General features: G+C 43.5%; 1 protein-coding gene across 3 annotated transcripts in view; it reads right to left on the reverse strand.

The window, feature by feature from the left end:
- The window catches only part of MAK (male germ cell associated kinase), a 218,254-nt gene that overhangs the window by 18,257 nt on the left and 179,061 nt on the right, over positions 1-20,936 (reverse strand). For all 3 annotated transcript variants that reach the window (XM_029590648.1, XM_029590650.1, XM_029590649.1), the window contains exons 11-12: positions 20,574-20,705; positions 1,342-1,467 (exon numbers count right to left, since the gene is read on the reverse strand). In XM_029590648.1, the coding sequence (XP_029446508.1) occupies positions 1,342-1,467; positions 20,574-20,705 (258 nt within the window). The remainder of the gene's footprint in view (positions 1-1,341; positions 1,468-20,573; positions 20,706-20,936) is intronic.

The raw sequence follows: 20,936 nt of genomic DNA on the forward strand, positions 1-20,936 counted from the left end.
CATTTGAGATGGAACATCCTCTTCAGAGACTGGGAAAGAATCATATGCACGTCCACCATCTGCTGGAGACGGAAAATACTGGCAAAATAGTTTTCTTAATGTGCAGACAGATGGACTTAGGACCAGTGGGTTATGCCGCCCTATGACGTCAACATGCTCCATCTCCATCTGCTGCCAGGGCGGCATAACCCACTGGTCCTAAGTCCATCTGTCTACACACTAAGAAAACTATTTTAAATGTGGTCTTACTTTTGACCTTCCAGGATGTCTTAGCTTTTGAGTTGCTTATTGTTCTATCTACCCTGGTTACGGGGCTCCATGGCTAGCAAAATTAACAGATATCACGCTCACCACCAGGTAAAAACCAGCGCAAGAAGAGGACGGTGCGTGGGCCGGCTCACTCTTATATTGTGATTGCTGGACTGCCCTCCATGCCTACCTATACTCCTCATCCTTCTCTCCCTGTGCGATGCCTTACCCCCCCCCCCCCCTTGGTGTCTAGAGGTGGAGCACCACTACGGTTGTGGTCTCCACTATATGGGTTGGGTCAGCTCCTCTTGCCTTTCTGCAGTTTTTGGGTGAGGGTCTGAGTGAAATGCTGGAGGGGTTTTTGAACTGGTGATAAGTACTTTCATAAGCGGAGAAAGTACATAATTTATAAAAAACCTGCCTCCATGCAAAAACTGCAATAATTTCACACGTAAATTATGTGCATGTACTTTTACAAAACAGGTGTAGAAAGTACGCAGCTCCCTGCATTAAAAAAAGATTGTGCATGCACCGTAACATACGTGCATAATTTCAGGGTCGATATACACTGTATTTTACAAACTATACTTTGAAGCACCACCTTATATGCATGTGTGTTGACTTAGGGAAGGTAATTTTTAATAGTGTGCCTATGTATTTATTCTCTATTATACAGCATTTCTGCCATATTAAACAGATTCCTGTGGGGTTTCATTCTTGTCCCCCTGTATAGCAAAAATGGATATCAAGGAATATCCAAATAATATAAAGAGAGAGAATGGTAAATGCTGTGAAGAAGAGGATATCAGCTAGATATCTAAGTAATAAAACCATGAGATATGCCATGCCAAGCCAGACAAAGGTCCACTGAGCCCAGCATTGTACCTATGACAGAGACCAATGTGGGTCAGAAGTACAAACCCAGCTCTCAACACCACCCTTCCCCAATAAGGCAATTGAGTTATAAGCCGGCAGTCCCTTAAAAATAAAACCAAAATTTAAGATCACAACTTTACAAAATCTCAGTGGGAAACATAATAATTACTATAAATGTTGTGCTTTATATAGAGCTGCATATGGGATCTGGCTTACTTGTTGCTGCTCCAATAGGTGCAAGCTGTATCCTTTGTCCAGCTGATCCAACCTCTTTTTTGTGAAATGAAGGGATATAGCCTCCATGTGGGATGTAAGCAGGACCTAAATAACCCCCGAGATTTCCTGTGGATATAGCAACATATCATAAAGGATTAGTACGAATACTACCGGTAGTCAAATTTGATTTTTGAAAGCTATTTTCCCATAAGCAAAATCTTTTTTTTTAAACAAGCACCCCACATCTTTATACCCCCATTACATAAAAGTCAGATGCCACACTTCATGACTATTTAATTTCTAAAAAACCTGTGGCTGGGAAAACATGCTTTTGTAGTAGAAGAATGCGATATTATAACTCACAAATCTCTGGAAACACAGAAATAAATTCACTGGTTTCTTATGGAGAATTTTCAAGCAATTTATTGTAAATATCCATGTGTTATCAAAGAGTAGATTTGTGTCAGTGTCTGATATCATATAGCCCGCAATGCCATAAGCAATTACATCTCATTCTCCTCCATGTATAGCATATAAAGCAGAATTGCTTACCTGTAACAGGTGTTTGAGGACAGCAGGATGTCAGTCTTCATGTATGGGTGACATCATCTGATGGAGCCTGGCATATAAAACTTATGTCAAAGTTTCTAGAACTTTGACTAAGCCTCTCTGAGCATGCATTATACCACACATACATGTGGGATTCCCCTCAGTCTTATTTTATTATTTTAATCAATTCTATAAGACCAAAACCCACGAAGTGGAAACCCAACTCAGTGGAGGGGTGGGCGGGTTTCGTGAGGACTGACATCCTCACAAAACGTGATACTGGAAGTGCTGTTTTTCCACCAGGAATCAGAGATACTTCCGGTGACCGGGGAAGGTCTTGATGTGAGTGTGTGTGTCCTTTAGATAGAGAGAGCATAGCCAGTCCCCTTTTTGTAAGACGATCAAGGTGCCTAGGAAAACCATCTTGAACTTCTCTTTTTTTTTTTTTTTTTTAGAAATCAGTTCAAGGTCCTCAGATCTAGGATGGGACAGAGTCCTCCTGTTTTCTTTGGAATCGGGAAGTACTGGGAGTAGAATCCCTGCAGACTTGACCGCTCTGGCCATTAAGAGGGAGGAGAGCTCCATGAAAAATACCTCCTGATGTGCTAACGGTCCCCAAAACTGACTTGGGGGAGGCTGTTTGGCAGGATACTCAATAGATCTAATTTATGCCCCTCTGTGGATGATGGCCAGAACCCACTGGCCCAAGGCTACACCGAGCCACTGGTTCAAAAGAACTGCAGTCTCCCCCCAATTGGAGGGTCCATTGCCACAGGTATGGCAGACATGGCTATGCTCCCTGAAATCCAATCATATCCCCTTTATCGGAGTTGACTCAGGCACTGGCTGGAGCTTGGGGGCTCTCTTTTGCCTGGGACAGCTACAAGAGGCCTGCTGCTGACGGGGCTGAGGAGACGGAGGATAGTATCTCAGGTGGAAGAAAGAATTCCTCTGACCACACCTTGAGGACCTCCTAGCAAAGGAGGATGAGTCCTGGGTGCCAGCGGAGAGCTGCTGGAGTGTCGCATGGTGGGCCCTTATTTGGGCCACTGCATCCTTTATCTCTAAAGAGACTCTCTCCAGTGCACAGCATGTCAGCGAGTCGCTCCTGCACTTCCTGATGGAAATCCAAACCCCACAGCCATGCGAGTCTATAGGCGCCACTCCCTGTAGCAGAGACCCTCTATGCCATTTTGAAATCATTGTAGGTCGAACGGACCCTTTGTTTCCCACACTCCAGACCCTTATGCACCAGCGACTGGAGGGTGCTCTGCTGCTGTTGAGGCAGTGGCTCAGCCAACTCCTGCACCTGCTTCAAGGATGTCCCGCATATACTGGCCCATTTAGAGCTGGTAGGCCGCTATGTAGGCGATGAGCATAGCACCCTGAAATGCTCTTCTTCTAAGAGCATCCATGGCTTTTGATGTTTCACCGGGGGCGCTGAGGAATGAGTCTGAGTGTGCTTGCCTTCTTGAGAGCGGATTCGACCGCCACTGATTGGTGGGACAGCTGACACTTATTGAATCCAAGAGCCTTCTTGACGAAATAAATCTTGACTGCCTTCCTGTAACTGGGAGGAACTGAGAGGAGGTGTTCCCTCATCCTCAACAGTAACTCCACAAGGATCTCGTGTACTAGGACTGCCAAAATTTCCTTCAGAGGCTTCATGTACTGGAGGATATCTAACATCTTGTGCTGAGTATCTTCCTCAGTCTGCAACTGAAATGGGATGGCCTTCGCCCTGACAAACCCTGTGAAGGACAGGTCTTCCGGAGGAGATTCTTCTGAGGGGAGACCATCTGACATGTTGTCAGAAACATCAGAACAGTCATCCCCCCAGGGATATTAAGGGCCTTTGCCCTCACTGTCAAATGCAGGGGACGGGACCTTGGGTGCTCGGCCTCTGCCTATCTATATAAGAATCGACTCAACTGACTATGGGGCTCAGTGCTCGATGTTGACCTTTTCACTGGGGGAGCATCCTCCTTCGAGGAACTATGGATCAATACCCCGCCGGGGATTGATGCCATACCAGGTACAGGCAGTGGCTGTATCAGTAACACTTTGATGAGTGCATGTAGGGATTCTAGCAGTGGCTCGAGCAGAGACGAAGCAGGCCTCTGTGCCATCAGTGTCCTGATGCTGAGGCCCTGCACTGCCTTCTCCACTGCCATCTGCATGCTCTCCAGCTTCTCCTCAAAGAGCATCTATGCCAAGACCAACTGGGTTGCAGGAAGTGTGACCAGATCATCTTCAGAACCAAGAGGAGGATGGTGGCAGGCATCGGGACTGGTGGATACCATGGCAAACCCCGAGTATCGAAGGAGGACTTGCGTTCCTCACCACGGAGATGCTTCAGGGACCAATGCTTCTTTGGTGTCAAGGCCGATGACCCGTCTCCGGCGTTCCTGCTAGCCAATGGAACCACCGATGTCGATGGCTCAATGTCCATCAGTGCAGTTCTGAGGTCCCTCGATGCTGATGGTCTGGTCTTCTGCAGCCTGAAGTGTCATTCCATCTTATCAAGCCAAATCTTATGTTGCTTGAGGGTCATCTGGGTGTACTTGCTGCAACCCTGGATGTTATGTGATGCCCCCAGGCAGAGGACACATCTATCATGGGGGTCCATAATAGACAATCCTCGTGCACTGAGGGTGCAACTTAAACCTGGATGGAAATGTGTTGTCATGAAACAAAAAGGACACGATATCGAAATCGATAGCAGTGGCGCTTGATGGCTGACAGTCACCAAGTGCACTGCCACTCTGAGGTCTGGTTGTGAAATAAAACTTATCCAGAAATGTTGATGATCCTGGCTAAAGATGATAAGGGTAGAATCAGAAGGGGGGCCCCTGCGCCTACCATGCGATCCCGTGAAAACATTTCAAGAAAAAACACCTTCAGCAAAGTTTTCAGAGATTCCAAAATTGCCACGAACATTAGGATCCATAGGAAAAGAAGATACTGAGGGGATCCCCGCATAGATGTGTGGTATAAATACATGTGTGAGCATGCTCAGAAAGGCTCAGTCAAAGTTCTAGAAACTTTGGCATAAGTTTTCCATGCCGGGCTCCATCAGATGATGTTGCCCATGTGTGAGGACTGTCATTCTGCTTGTCCTCAAACAAAACAAGCAGCGAATCATGGCAGGGCCTGGAACAAACACTACATGCCAAAGCATCAGACCTAGCTGACCATGCAGGACAGCGTCAAGGGTTTCAGGGGATGAAGGGCAATTCCTGAAATAGACCTGCAGCCCAAAACTCCTGAATAGGGAGATGAGATAAGCCTCAAGCTCACCCAAGAACACCTGTCAAGAACAGGTTTATCTATCCTGGCACAGGATAGCAGGAAGGCCCTTTGGACAACCTAGAGAAATGAGAAAAGCTAAAGGTAGTATTGACCAGAGCTGCATCAGACGAATGGTGCCCACCAGGTATCCTTGGTGGTGTCCTCCTTGACAAAATGTCCCATAAGAGACTCCTGAGAAAATGAAAGCAATGTCCTATTGAGGACTGCAAACTGATTAAAAGAGAGGAAACAGAGTAGGACTAAATGCTCAGTTTTCTCAGTGGGGAAGAATAAAAAGTAGATTGACTCAGGGATCTGTACTGCGACCGGTTCTTTTTAATATATTTGTAAATGATCAGGAAAGGGGAACAACAAATTAAGTGAGCAAATTTGCAGATCACACAAAATTATTTCGAGTTATTAAATTACAAGTGGATTGTGAAAAATTGCAGGAGAACTTTGTGAGACTGGAAGACTAGTCATTTAAATGGCAGATGGAATTTAATGTGGATAAGTGCAAAGTGATGCACATGGGGAAAAGTAACCCACACTGTAGTTACACGATGTTAGGTTCCATATTAGGAGTTACTACCCAGGAAAAAGGACCTGGGATTCATAGTGAACAATAGTTTGAAATCATTAGTTCAGTGTGTGGCGGTGATCAAAAAAGCAAACAGAATGCTAGGAATTATTAGGAAAGTAATTGAGACTAAAACTGCGAATGTTATAATGCCTCTATATTGCTCTATGGTAAGGCTGAATATAGAGTACTGTATGCAGTTCTGTTTGACACATCTCAAAAAAAGATATTGTTGCATTGGAAAAAGTACAGAGAAGGGTGACCAGAATGATAAAAGGGATGGAATAGCTCCCCTATGAGGAAAAGTTAAAGAGGTTAGGATTGTTTAGCCTGGAGAAGAGACAGATGAGGGTGGCAGGATATAATAGAGGTCTATGAATTCATGAGTGGAATAGAAAGGGTAAGAACATAAGAACATGCCATACTGGGTCAGACCAAGGGTCCATCAAGCCCAGCATCCTGTCTCCAACAGTGGTCAATCCAGGCCATAAGAACCTGGCAAGTACCCAAAAACTAAGACTATCCCATGTAACTGTTGCTAGTAATAGCAGTAGCTATTTTCTAAGTCAACTTAATTAATAGCAGGTAATGGACTTCTCCTCCAAGAACTTATCCAAACCTTTTTTAAACCCAGTTATACTAACTGCACTAACCACATCCACTGGCAACAAATTCCAGAGTTTATTTGTGCGTTGCATGAAAAAGAACTTTCTTCGATTAGTTTTAAATGTGCCACATGCTAACTTCATGGAGTGCCCCTTAGTCCTTCTATTATCCGAAAGAGTAAATAACCGATTCACATCTACCCGTTCTAGCCTTCTTATGATTTTAAACACCTCTATCATATCCCCCCTCAGCCGTCTCTTCTCCAAGCTGAACAGTCCTAACCTCTTTAATCTTTCCTCATAGGGGAGCTGTTCCATCCCCTTTATCATTTATCATCCCCTTAATCATTTATCATTACATTAGCCTTTTGAAAATCCAAATACACTACATCTACCGGTTCACCTTTATCTACATGTTTATTAACTCCTTCAAAAAAGTGAAGCAGATTTGTGAGGCCAGACTTGCCTTGGGTAAAGCCATGCTGACTTTGTTCCATTAAACCATGTCTTTCTATATGTTCTGTGATTTTGATATTTAGAACACTTTCCACTATTTTTCCTGGCACTGAAGTCATGTTCACTGGTCTGAAGTTTTTCGGATCGCCCCTGGAGCCCTTTTTAAATATTGGGATTACATTAGTCATACTCCAGTCTTCAGGTACAATGGATGATTTTAATGATAGGTTACAAATTTTTACTAATAGATCTGAAATTTCATTTTTGAGTTCCTTCAGAACCCTGGTGTTCTCCGAGGACAGCAGAGTCCTCACACATATGGATGAAATCATCAGACAGAGCCTGATGTAGAAAACATATGTCAAAGTTTCTAGAATCTTTGACTAAGCACACCGAGCATGCCCTATACCACGCATCCATGCAGGGTTCCTCTTCAGGCTCATAATCTAGAATTACGATAAAATTAAATAATTAAAAAATAGGAGAAACCCAACTCTGGAGGCTGGTAGGTGGGTTTCATGAGGACTAACATCCTGCTGTCGTCTGAGAACACCTGTTACAGGTTAGTAACTCTGCTTTCTCCGAGGACAAGCAGCATGGTAGTCCTCATACATGGGTGAATCCTTAGCTACAGGTTGCTCCCCAACACAAAAGGGGACCAAAAGACACCTTACAAGGTGCCAATGTGCTCAACACCGGTGCTGTTGGTTACAGAGAGGGAGACAGCTTGAACCCAAACAACCGACCCTAGATTGGGAGAGTTGGGTTCTACATCTCAAACAGGTTCCGGAGCACAGACTGGCCAAATCCACTGTTGCATCAGCCATCCCTTTCCAGAAAGTAATGTGATGTGAATGTGTAAAGAGAACTCCACATCGCAGCCTTGCAGATCTCCAAGGGAACTGCTCGCAAGTGGGTCACCAATGCTGCCAAGGCTCTGACCGAATGAGCCTTGACATGACCTTCAAGATGCAGTCCCACCTGGGCATAACAGAAGGAGAAGCAATCTGCTAGCCATCTGGATATTTTCTATTTTTCACTCTTGAGGGCGATTCGACCACCACCAATTGGTGTAGCAGTTGATGCTTATCAAATCTGGCAGCCTTTTGGATGAGGTAAACCCTGTCCACCTTCTTATTCATGGGAGGCACTGTGAGGGGGTGTTCCCAAACCCTCAGCAGCAACTCCATAAGGATCTCATGTACCGGGACCACCACAATCTCCTTAGGAGGCTCCACAAACTGAAGAACCTCAAGCATTTTCTGCCTGGCATCTTCACTCAAAAGCTGGAATGCACCATCAGCCTGCCAAACCCTGCAAAAGTTAAATCCTGGACTTTCTTCACTCCTCTGGAGGAGAAGGGTCTGATGAGAGACCATCCAAATACTTTGGATGGTCTCCCATCCAAAGGATGGGAGATCCTTTGGATTCCGTCTGAGCATCCCCCCAGGAGTCATAGGGACTCTCATCCTCACTAGGAAGAGGTGCTAGGTGCTCGGCCGACATCCAGAACTGCAGGCCCTGATGGAACTGGATAGGGGACTACCGGCCTCGGCGGAGCTTCCTCCTCCTCGGAACTGGCAACGACTACAGTATCAGTAGGGGGAGGACTCGGTGCTCTGCGGAGCATGGTGCTGTCCCGGGAACCAACTCAGCTAGTTCGGTAAGGCACCAATGAGCACATAGGGCTTCTCCAGAAGCAATAAAAGCACAGGCGGCACCAGCTCCAGTGCCATGGGACTGAAGCCCTGTAGCGCCTGTTCCACCACTAGCTGGACTCCGCTCCAGCTCCTCCTCAAATGTTGCCGATGCCAAAACTGACTGGCAGGAAGGAGGGGTGGCCAGATCTTCTTTGGACCCATGAGGGGGATCAGCGACTGGCACCAAGACTGGTGGATACCATTGTGGACCCTGGGAATCAATAAAGGTTTGGTGCTCTTTGCCAAAAGGTTGCTTTGGGGGCATCGCGGCAAAAGCCAGTGCGTCCTTTTGCCCAGAACCATGCATTGATGGAGATCGGTGTCTATGCTTCTTACCACAATGCTTGGACCACATCTTTCCCTGGTGTTGAGGATGATGAACCTGATGTCCTCGGCCCGGAGGAGATTGACAATAGTCGGGCTCGGCGCCACTATCCACTAGTGATCTCAACACAACCCATGTCTGTGCTGTGGTGTGTATTGGTACATCTGCAAGGTTCTCTGATACCGATGGCTCAGACTTCTTTGACTGAAGAGTTTGTTCATCTTGTCGAGTTGAAGCAGACGTCCCTTCGGGGTCATCTAGGCACACAAGCGACAACCCCAGACATCATGCGATGCCCCCAGGCAGAGGATGAAACCTCATGAGGATCAGTGATCAACATGATCCTCAGGCACTGAGTGCATCAGTGGAAGCCAGACAAGGCCATGATGGGATGAAACAAACGAGAAAAAACACGCAACTATGACAGTGGGCATCGATGGAAGACTGGCACCAAGGAACTACCGCCACCACGGGGGGGAACAGACTGTGAAAGAAAACTTACTCAAATGCCAAAAACCTTGACTGGGGGCACTACAGTGAGGCACCGAGAGGGACCCGGTGATGGACTGAAGAAAGACAGCAAAAAACTGCAAAAACAAGGTTTTCCAAAAGTTTTCAAAAAGCCAAAAATTTTAGAGCTCAATAAGAGCATAAGAACTGCCATACTGGGTCAGACCAAGGGTCCAACAAGTCCAGTATATCCTGTTTCCAACAGTGACCAAACCAAGTCACAAGTACCTGGCAAGTACCCAAACATTAAATAAATTTCAAGCTACTATTGCTTATTAATTAATAGCGGTTTATGGATTTTTCCTCTAGGAACTTATGCAAGCAAACCTTTTTTAAACACAGTTACACTAATGCTATAACTACATCCTCTGTCAATGAATTCCAGAGCTTAACTATGCGCTGAGTGAAAAAGAATTTTAATCGATTCGCAGAAAAAAAGAGACTGAAGAGGGACCCCGCATGGACGCATGGTATAGGGCATGCTCAGTGTGCCTAGTCAAAGTTTCTAGAAACTCTGACATAAGTTTTCCACATCGGGCTCCAACTGATGATATGTGTGAGGACTACCATCCTGCTTGTCCTCGGAGAAATCAGTTATTTACTCTTTCAAAATATACGAGTAAATGACACTCCATGAAGTTAGTAAGTAGCACATTCAGAGCAAATCGGAGAAAATTATTTTTCACTCAATGCACAATTAAGCTATGGAATTCATTGCCAAAGGGTGTCGTTAATGCAGTTAGCACAGCTAAGTTTAAAAAAAGATTTGGACAAATTCCTGCAGGAGAAGTCAAATTATTAACCAGATAGACTTATGAAACAGCCACTAATCACTGTGCAATAGTAGCATGGGATCTATTTACTGTTTGGGATCTTGAAAGGTTCTTGTGACCTAGATTGGTCACTTTTGTAAACAGGATACTGGGATTGATGGATCCTTGGTCTGATCCAGAATGGCAAATTCTTATTTTTTTATGTTAAAAAAAAAAAAAAAAGAAAAAAAAAAACGAATCAAAAAATGTATCGATGAATTTATATAAATTATGTATGCTATAAAGTACTTTAGAACACCAAATATTTTGATTAAATTACACTTGTGCCATCCAGTTTGCAGTTGTGATTCTTCCACTTTGTGTAGATAATATTCTGGCTATTATAATATTACTTCACGTTCTCTAAGATTCAAAGTAGCTTACAAATCATATACATTGTAAAACACATAAAACAATTTAAAATAAAACACATGCACTTACAATAACATAACAAAACACTGAGTTACATAATTTAAAAAAAATCTAAAAAAAAAAAATCTTGTTCTAAAATCAACAGAATCATTCAAATTAATCAACAAATCCTAATTAAAAAGAAAGGCCATAAAATAATCTACTTCACCCTGCACTTCTAAAGGAAGAAGGTTCCTCAACAGAAGAGGCCTTAATTCTGATTTTCTGTAAATGACAAGGGCTGCAACTTTGAGGATGAATGCAGAGGATGTGTTGGCACATATCCCAAAGGTTTTTCAGTCAAACAATGGTTCTCTGCACATCAGCTATATTATCGATTATTATCAGTAACAAACTCTATTCTCTTTTCTAAAGGACACCAATGAAGTTGTTTCAAATAAGGCATAATCCTGATCTCCCATGGTAGTTTAAAAATCATTCTAGCTGACGCATTCTGTACTATTTATAACATAATGAGCAGATATTTAAGCAATCCTACATATAAAGAATTACAATAATCTAAATGGGAATGAACCAGAACCTGTATAACTATACAAAATTCTTGCAAAGGAATTAATTCTTGTAAAGGTTTAACTATCCGTAACGTAAAAATGATATACGCGCCTCTTTTTCTACTTGTGCATGAAAAGAAAGCTCCAAATCCAGGATCACACTTAAATTCCTTGCTTTCACGCAAGGACTTATAAGCCAATCACCAACCTTCACAGTTAAATAATTTCCAGAATCCTTTCCAACCATAAAATAATAGTTTGTTTTTTTTTACAGTTAAGAACTAATCTACTCCCACTTTATCAGTTTTTAATAGCATTAAAAGCTAAAACAAACTTCTCCATGGGAAACACACCCTCTCACTCACTCAGAATAGAAAACTGCACATCATCTGCATATGGTTTATAAAACAATCCAATAAAGGACAGGAGATGACTGATAGGCTGCATGAAAATATTAAACAAAACCAGAGTTAAGATGATCTCTGCAAACACCTGAAGGATTATGATAGCAGGCAGAACTACATCCCTATATGTAGACTTGCTGTATTTGACCATGTAAGAAAGAAGAGACCCACTGCAAGACAATACCTTAAATATCAATCAATCTTAATATCTCAATTAATTTTGCATGACAAACAGCATCAAAAGCTGAAGATATATCAATTTGAACCATAATTCCTGTTTTCTTACTATCTAAACTCTGGTAAACATCATCTAAAAAAGATAAGAGTTTCAGTACCTCTACCCTTTCTAAACCAAACTGCTACTTATTTAATAATTGGGAAGCTTCCAAATAAACATTTAGTTGCTCTAACCCCATTTCTCTAATAACTTAGATAAGAAGCACAATTTTGAAATGTGATAGTAATTTGTCTTATCCTCAGTAGCTATAGTAGGTTCTTTCAAAATTGATCTAACAATTGTTCCTTTTTGACATAAGAGGGACCACTTTCATGTTAATAATAAAAATGAGAAAACCTGCAAATACAAAAATCAATTGCTTAATTATCAAAAAAGGACATGGATCTAAACAATTATAGGTGAATTTTAAAGCCCTGTGTGCATCAAAGCTGGGAGACAAATGTGTGCATTGGCCCGATGCGTGGATTTTAAGAGACGCCCAGGTACATGTGTATCTCCCGGTATGCGAGTAACATTTTTTTTCCATAAAAGGGGCGGGGCATGGTCTGGGCGGGGAATGGGTATTCCAGGAAATATGAATGAAACCAGAGTGTAAATATGTACGGCACACCAGCACGTGCCAGGGTATCTATCCGCATAACTTTACTTCTGCTATGGACGGCGTGAAAGTCATGAAACAAAAAAACCTAGGCTGGTCGGCGGGGTTTAAGGATCGGGACTAATAGGGTAAAAGGGAGGCACGTTAGGGGTTTAGGGAATTCTCTCCTTTACTGGGGCGAACAGGGGAAATAGGTATTGCATCCGCATGCATATATATACTAAAATCTCTCCACTTACGCGATCAAGGCAGCATTTGCTTGCGTCAATATAAAATAATGTACATATGTATGTGCGTATAGCCGATTTTATTACAAGTGTGCATACATGCGTATATATTATAAAATTGCTGCGTCCATGTGCGCAAGCCAGCAAACGCATGCACGTGTACGCCCGTGCGTTGGTCTTAAAATTCACCTTTTACTGGTTATTCTAATCTTGGCAAAAATATCCTCAAGTCCACATCTATTTATCAACTGGAAATTATCCCACATCATGTTCGCTATAGGCAATGTATCAACCTTATCAATTTTTATGCCATTACCATTTAACATATGTTTCAGCTTTTCAACCTTTTCTACAAAAAAAAAAAACAACAACTTGGCAAGAACCTCACAACTGGTATGGCTATGTTTTGGGGGAGCAAGACCACTGAAAACAATTGTAGTGTTTTGTTAGCAGCATTGCATCTTAAGGAAGAATAATATTAGCTTTTGGTTTCCTTGATTAAGCAAAGATAATACTGAATGAAGTGGAAAAGGGGAGGGGAAAGAGGGCACCTGTGGACCCAAGAATAATTGTTTAATAATTTAAGAGGGGATTACGGGCTGAGCAGTGCTTGGCCTGACAGGGCCACATACGACTTTTCGTATGGGAATACAGAAAAATGAGCCCTAGATCCACAACTTATTTTATTTTCCTGTTCAAAGCGCTACTAACCTGGATATCCTTTGAAGATATCTGGATAAGTAGCAAGTTATCCAGCCACACAAGACCAGATAACTTTTGACCTGCTCTGAAACAGGTCTAAAGTTATCCAGCCATCTTACAGAGTCATTCATCAACACCATAACGCATGCATTATTTATCGCATTGCGAGATGCATATGCAAATTTTCAAATTTTAGTCAAGGGGGAGGAGTTTGGGCGGGGTTTATGAAAATGAGGGACGTTTAACATTGCATGCGATAGCATAATGCATGTTAGCAAACATTTTAACACCGGAAATAATAACACCTTTTTTCCTGGCATTAAGCTGTACGATATGCCCAAAAAAGGATTTGCGAGAGAGGGGGAGAGACAGAGACTGCCTCTGGGATGGCACACTTATTAGTGAACTATTTATACCACTGTAGGAGGGTCAACTAGTAATTTGAGGTAAGGTTTTGGTGGTGGTCTAGGGTTTTGGGGCCAGTTTTACATTCACAGTGAAACGTACGAACAGCACAGTACACATTAGTGAACATTTGATGTGATATGGAATAAGAAAAGGAACACAAAGATGAGATTTCTACAGTGTACTCTCGCTCTGGCTTGATAGTACCTAGGTAGAGAGTTTATCAAGCTAAGGTGAGAGTACATTGTACCTTTCCTCATTCCATATCACATCAAATGTTCACTGATGTGTACTGTGCTGTTCCTATGTCTCACTGTGAATGTAAACTGGCCCCAAAACCCTCAGTAAATACCTATGCGAAGCGCTAAAGCTAAAATAGCGTGCATTGCGGTAACTAAAATATTACCCTAACCACGCCCCTATTTTTATCGCAGGTGCTATTCATGCCAAAATTATAGCAAAATGATGAGTCTAGGCTTTAGTTGATTATAATTAAAAATCAGCTAGGATCACGTGATGCATTGAGGACAGCGGACGTGAGCCCTCCTCCTGGGTCCCTTTAATCAGATCCAGCCCCATCCGCAACGAGGCCCGGCTAATTTTGGTAACATATCCACAAACCTGTGTTCCCACTGCCTCGGTAGAGTGACCTGGGATAGCCATGACATCCAGGAACGCCAAGAAGGAAAAAGATAGAGAGAAGGCCCATGTGGCGGACCCCACGACTGAGGAGGATGGCGGCCGCGATGACGTGAACCCTACAAGCACAGCCACGATCCTCAGTAACACCACTGCGTACATCAAAGCGGCAGTGGTGGCCACGCTGGAGCCAGAATTAAAAACCATATCCGTGAAACTGACTGACATCACCAACGCTATTGCTGGATATGAGGCGAGATTTAATCAAGTGGAGCAACGGGTGTCTGACGCAGAGGAAGGCCTGCAGGACCTGCAGGCAGAAGTAACCCGGATGAAGGATGCTTTCACAAAACATACAGACCGCCTGGATGATTTAGAAAACCGCTCGTGCCGCTCAAACTTGTGGTTTATAGGATTACCTGAGGCTGTGAATGAGAGAGAGCTGGCCCCCTTTCTGGAGAACTGGCTTACTCGGGAGTTGGGCCTAAGTCCCATGGATCCCTCCAGGTGGAACGTGCCCCATCGACTGGGACCCAAGAGTGCACTGTCAGGGAAACCCCAAGTTGTCATTGCCAAAATATTTAACTTTGCTCATAAATCGGAGATTTTGCAAGCCATTCGTTCTGAGAAAGGGTTAACATATAATAACCAGAAGATTCTGGTATCTCAAGATTACTCTGCGTCCCTAGCTGCACAACGTCGGGGGCTGGCTCCTCTCTGCTCCAAATTGTTTAGCTTGGGGCTTTGAGCAGTGATGGTATATCCAGCATGGGTATGGGTACAGACCCCTGATGGTGTACAGTGGTTTTCAGATGCAGGAGAGTTGCAGATGTTTGTGAGCGCCCGGGAGCAGATGGCACTGCCCAGCCCGAGCAGAGCAGAAGATGATACCCTGTGAGCCAGTTTCTCCCAGATTTTGTTGCTTCTGTTTGTGGTGCATTAAATTTGGAGCCAGCACACACAGTTATATGTTGACTGGATCCTGTTTGAGTTGCAGTACCAATGCCATCGAGCTCACAGGAGTGGAAATGGTTACAACAGATGCATCGAGGACTATACGAATGATAATGCAGACATGGAGGGTCAGGTCTTAATTGTCTGCCTGGTTAGGGCTGGAACTTAGATAATGGTTCTGGAGGCTACCCATCTGCGCAAAGGACATCTGTTCTGCTAAGCAACATAAGTTGGAGACAAGTTTAAGTGCTATTTTGGGTGGCCGGGAGGGGTGGGCGCATGGGGCTGGATCTGCCCATTGGGGAGGGGGGCTCGTAGGCACAGTAGTGGTCTTTCGCCTTCTTTGCTAGCTAAAGATGTTGGGGAAACGGAGGGGGGGGGGGGGGTGGAGATTAAAGGGAGGAGGGCTGGGGGAGTTGTTGTTTTGTTGTGGATCTGTGTCCTGGATGTATTTTGCTTGTTATTTGACCAATGCAGTGCATCTCTTTGATGTTGGAATAGGAGGGTGGCTCTGGCTGGGCGGGTCGCCCTTCTTGATAGCAATTCTCTATGCTAGGGTCCTTCTCACTAGAATTTATTCTGAATGAATAAGCAGGGAACCTGTATTATCTCCTGGAATGTTTGTGGCATAAATTCCCTGATTAAGAGAACACAAATTTTAAGTGTTAAAAAGAAAATCTGCGGATATAGTGTTTTCACAGGAGACACACCTCACTGATATAGAGCACGGGAAACTGCGTCAGCATTGGGTGGGTGAGGTCCATTTCGCCTCTGCCTCATCTCAATCGGCCGGTGAAGCCATACTGATCCATAAGAGCCTCCCCTTAAAAGTACAGAGAAAACTCGACGATCCTTTGGGCCACTATGAAATCTTAACAGCAGAATTGAACCACATGCCTGTGGTTTTCTGTAATCTCTATGCAACTAATGTGTACAATTCGGCATTTTTCAAGAAATGTATAGCTTATTACTACCTTATGTAAATTCTACTATGGTGATAGGTGGGGGCTTCAATGCAGTTCGGGACTCATGTTTGGATCGGTCCCCTGCTGCTTCCACTACCCGGGGCTCGAATAAAGGGATCGCTTTATTTGAAAGGTCTCGTCACGTGATAGATGCATGGAGGACCCTACACCCTACTGAGAAAGTTTACACATCTAGGGCTCACTCCACTCACTCCAGATTGGACTACCTTTTGGTAAGTGCCCATGCCTTTTCCAAGGTGGCCGGAATAGACGACATTATTATTTCTGACCACGCGCCCATCTGGATGGATCTGGCGGGGCCTGATAACATTTCTTCCCCTTGTCCATGGAGATTTCCGTACTTCTTAGCGGATGATTTCCAATTCCATGATTTTAACCGTACTAAGTGGAAAGACCGTGCAGAGCTAAATGGAGTTCACTCAGAAGACCCAGTGCTCTTTTGGTATGCGGCTAAGGCAGTGTTATGGGGGAATATCATATCCTAGTTAGCTCATCATAGGAAAACTTTGGATAAGAGGTTGCTGGCTCTTGGAGCCCAGTTACAGCAGGCAAAAAATGCCCTACTTAGAGCCCATACTGCGGTTAACCAAGAGTGTTATCTGTCCATCCAGACAGAACTTAATTCCTCCTCCATCAGCGAGCAAAGAAAAGTATATTGTACTACCAATTTAAATTGTATCGGATTGGGAACAAGTCTGGGAAACTATTAGCAAATTTGGTCAGAACGTTCCGAACCTCACAGCATATTGCAGCGCTGCGGTCCTTGATGGTTAGGGTGGTAAATGACACACCCCATATTCTAGAAAGTTTCGGACCTACTACTCCCACCTATATGGGACCGAAAGAGGGAATGTCGCCCGTTATGATACCTTTAAGTCACGTATTACACTAAGATCAGTGGAGACCAACATTCTTGGTTGAACAGGCCAATCTTGGCAGAAGAGGTCATATCTGCTATACAGCAGGCAAAGCGCCTTAAAGCTTCTGGACCAGACGGGTTCACAGCAGAGTTCTACAAAGTCATCTGAGATCAGGTGGGAGCCCCATTAGCGCAGATGTTCAATTCGCTCATATGCAGAGGGGCATACCCGCCCCATATGAACCCCACCCATATAACCCTTATTCCTAAGCCAGGGAAAGATCCGCTGTCCCCCGACTCCTATTTCCTTATTATTAAATTTTGACCAAACGTTAATGGCAAAAATCTTAGTAGATCGGTTGGCCACCATTTTACCCTCATTAGTTGCTCCGGGACAAGTGGGTTTTGTCCTTAAGTGTTATGCATCAACCAATATTCATAAGGTGCTAAATGCTATAGCACTTTGTGCCAGATAGAAGAGCCATATTTAGTAGTCAGTTTTGATGCCGAAAAGGCGTTTGACAGGGTCGAATGGGATTACTTGTTTCAGTGTTTAGCTGATATAGGCCAGGTGGGATTTTTTTATGACGCTGTATAAGACCTATATAAGAACCCTACAGCGGTCATAACTGTGAATAGAGCCTTATTGAGTCCATTCCCAATACTCCAGGGTATTCGGCAGGGATGTCCTCTTTCGCCTTTGCTTTTCTTGCTGACGCTGGAACCATTACTCCTAACTATTCAGGCCTCCCAATCAATAAAGGGGGTTAAATTTGGGGACTCAATATTTAAATATGTGGTGTTTGTTGATGCTATATTTGTTTTTTTGACAGAGCCACAACGTTCCCTCCCTAACCTGTTGGCTATAATTCAGGAATATGGAGCCTTCTCCTGCCTCTGCCTAAATTGAGATAAATCCGAGGCCCTAGCATTCCCAGATGCGTTAAAAGAATGTTGGGCTAGCCAATTTCCTTTATGCTGGGCTGATGGCTCGTTCCGGTATCTGGGGGTCCAGTTAACTACAAACCTATCCCAGCTCTATGGTTTGAATGTAGGCCCAGTTCTGCGGCATTCTCAAGGCAAGTTGCGAGCCTGGCATAACCTGCCACTTTCATTGGGAGGTTGTGCAAATTTGTTTAAGATGATCCTTCTACCAAAGTGGTTATACTTGTTGCAGAACTTACCTCTTCGGATCAAGCCGAGGGACCTAACTGCCTTGAATACAGCAGTATGTACCTTCATATGGCAGGAGAAGAAGCCGCGAATATCCCTGAGATGGCTGCAGAACCGATGGGATAGCGGAGGCCTGGGGGTCCCTGACATGGGTCAGTAACTTTCACATCATTAGTAACTTTTACATCATTAGGGACTGGATACTGGGCAGTTTCACCTTTGTTAACGTTGAGGCAGAAAAGGCACTGGTGGCCCCGCTAAACTTATGTTATGTACTGCAGGCCCCCACGACTGAACGTCCGACCTCACTGCAACACCATGTATTGTTAGACCCTCTCTACAAGGCATGGACACAAGTTACTAAAAAAGCTGGGTGTCCCTAATCTTTGCTCCTATTTGCTACCAATCAGAGGTAATTATACATTCGCCCCCGGCTTATTTGGGAGCGTTTCGCTTGAGGGAGGGACAAGGTCTTTGCCAGTTGGGGCACCTTTTGGATGGGGAAGGGACTATTCTTTCCTTTCAGGAACTGGTGGACATATATGGGCTGCCCAAATCACAGGTTTTCCCTTACCTACAAATACGACATTATGTACTTTCTTTGCCACAGGCTTCCCGTACCCCCAGCGTTTTCAATGCACTAAATGCTCTGTTACTGCTGGAGGCCCCCAGATGTCCTTCTTTGTCAACATATTACAAGGGATTGGGGTGGTTGAGGGTCTCTGAAGCCTGCTCGATTGTAGCGTAACGTTGGAATAAAGAAGGGGTGTTCACACTGACCCCTGCGGTTATTTGAGCTGGTTTTGGTCAAATCTCGAATACCTCAATTAATATGTTGGGCCTATGTTTCCCTGCAGGTTCGGTACATGTCCAAAATTTCAGACTCTGCATGCTGTGTGAAATGTCATGCTGCCGTGGGGTCCCTTTCTCATTTGTTCTGGGCATGTCCTGTGATAAAGCGATTTTGGAGTAGAGTTGTTGATTATTTAGCTTAAATAATTAAGGTTCCACTTGCTCTCTCCCCCAAGCTGCTTTTATTTGACTTTTTCCACTACACCAATTAGGGGTCAAGGACATCATCTCTTAATCAAAAAGGCGAGAATGGTTGGAAGGCGGCTAATTCTTCGACATTGCCAGTAGCGGTCTCCCCTTCCTTCTGGCAGTGGTGGAATGGTTTTCATCACATGATGCAAATGGATAAAATGGTATCCTGGAGTTCTCCGCACCTGCGATAGAAGTTTTTATGAACCTGGAATAGCTACATACAATCTCTGTCACCTCATGCCAGGAGTTTAATTCTGAATGATTGAATGCATCGAAGCTCTGTGCTGGCACCACTCAAAAACGCACAAACACTGGTCCATGGGTTTCAACTTCGGGTGGGAGGGAAAGGGGGCCAAAAAAAAAAGGGTGGGTGGGGGGGGGGGAATGTAAGTGGCATATGGTTATATACTCATTGTTAAAGAAAATACTATTTGTGTTGATGTTCCCCATGTAGGACTCAAAATCCAAGTCCCTCGGGATGATGTTATTACTTTTGCAAATAAAAAATTGTTGAAACTAAAAATCAGCTGTGTTAGCTGGATAACCTAACTCTTTCCCAAAATGCCCCAGAAATGTCTCTTTTTTTATGGCTAGATTTTAGCTGAATAATGACTTAAGAGGCTAAATATACCAAAATCTGGCTTTTTAATATTGTCATCTAGCTGTCTAACTGAGCAGCCTATTGGTTAAAGCAAAAGGATGCAAATCAGAAAAGCCAAGGTTCAAATCTAGCTGCTGCTCCTTGTGACCTGGGCAAATCACTTTACCCTCCATTGCCTCAGGTACAAACTTTACCCTCCATTGCCTCAGGTACAAACTTAGATTTTGAGCCCTCTGGGGACAGGGAACTATTTACAGTACCTTGAATGTAATCTACTGTGAAGTGTCTGACAGGTGAGGAGGAATATCCTAGTGGTTAGATTGTCATCTATACCTACAGTACCTGAATGTAAACAGATGTGATATCTCAGATCGAATGTTGGTATATAAAAAATAATAAAGAAATAACAGAAAAAAAAAAAAGAAAGAAACATAGTAGGTTACACCAGTAAACACAATGAAAAAGCTTGCATTCTGAAATATACTAAGTATACAATGGATCAAGAAATTCACTGTTCTGGTCAAATAACACTTTTCAGCACACTGTCAATGTATGGTGTTTAGCATGCATATTTAAAAACTGTCTAAGTGCACAGGTTCATGTTTCAAAATAATATTTACTTGGAACTATTGAATTCTGTTCATTTTATACCTGCATTAGCTCTATTGAAAGGCAGACCTATTCCAATTGTTCCTAATGGTTTGGAAATTAACGGATTATTCCAAGTAGCAGGTTTTCCTTCTTTATTGGCAGACAACAAAGAGATGCTCTTGGGATTTACACCTTAAAGAAACAAATATTTGAAGGTTAGAAACTGAATATTCAGAAAAAATTTACTGAGTACAAAATTTAATTCCAATCTCAAAAATGAAAAATCATTAGGATTTAATCTTGGCTAAAAATATCTTTTAGTGTGTATGCTCACTACCCTAAATGCTGTTACACTTTTGAAAGATTAATGCTATTAAGTAGAAGGCAATCGGAGGGTAAATTCAAAGGGACTTCTTCTTTACC

This window comes from Rhinatrema bivittatum, chromosome 2 (genome assembly GCF_901001135.1).
Source record: "Rhinatrema bivittatum chromosome 2, aRhiBiv1.1, whole genome shotgun sequence".
Taxonomy (NCBI): Eukaryota; Metazoa; Chordata; class Amphibia; order Gymnophiona; family Rhinatrematidae; genus Rhinatrema; species Rhinatrema bivittatum.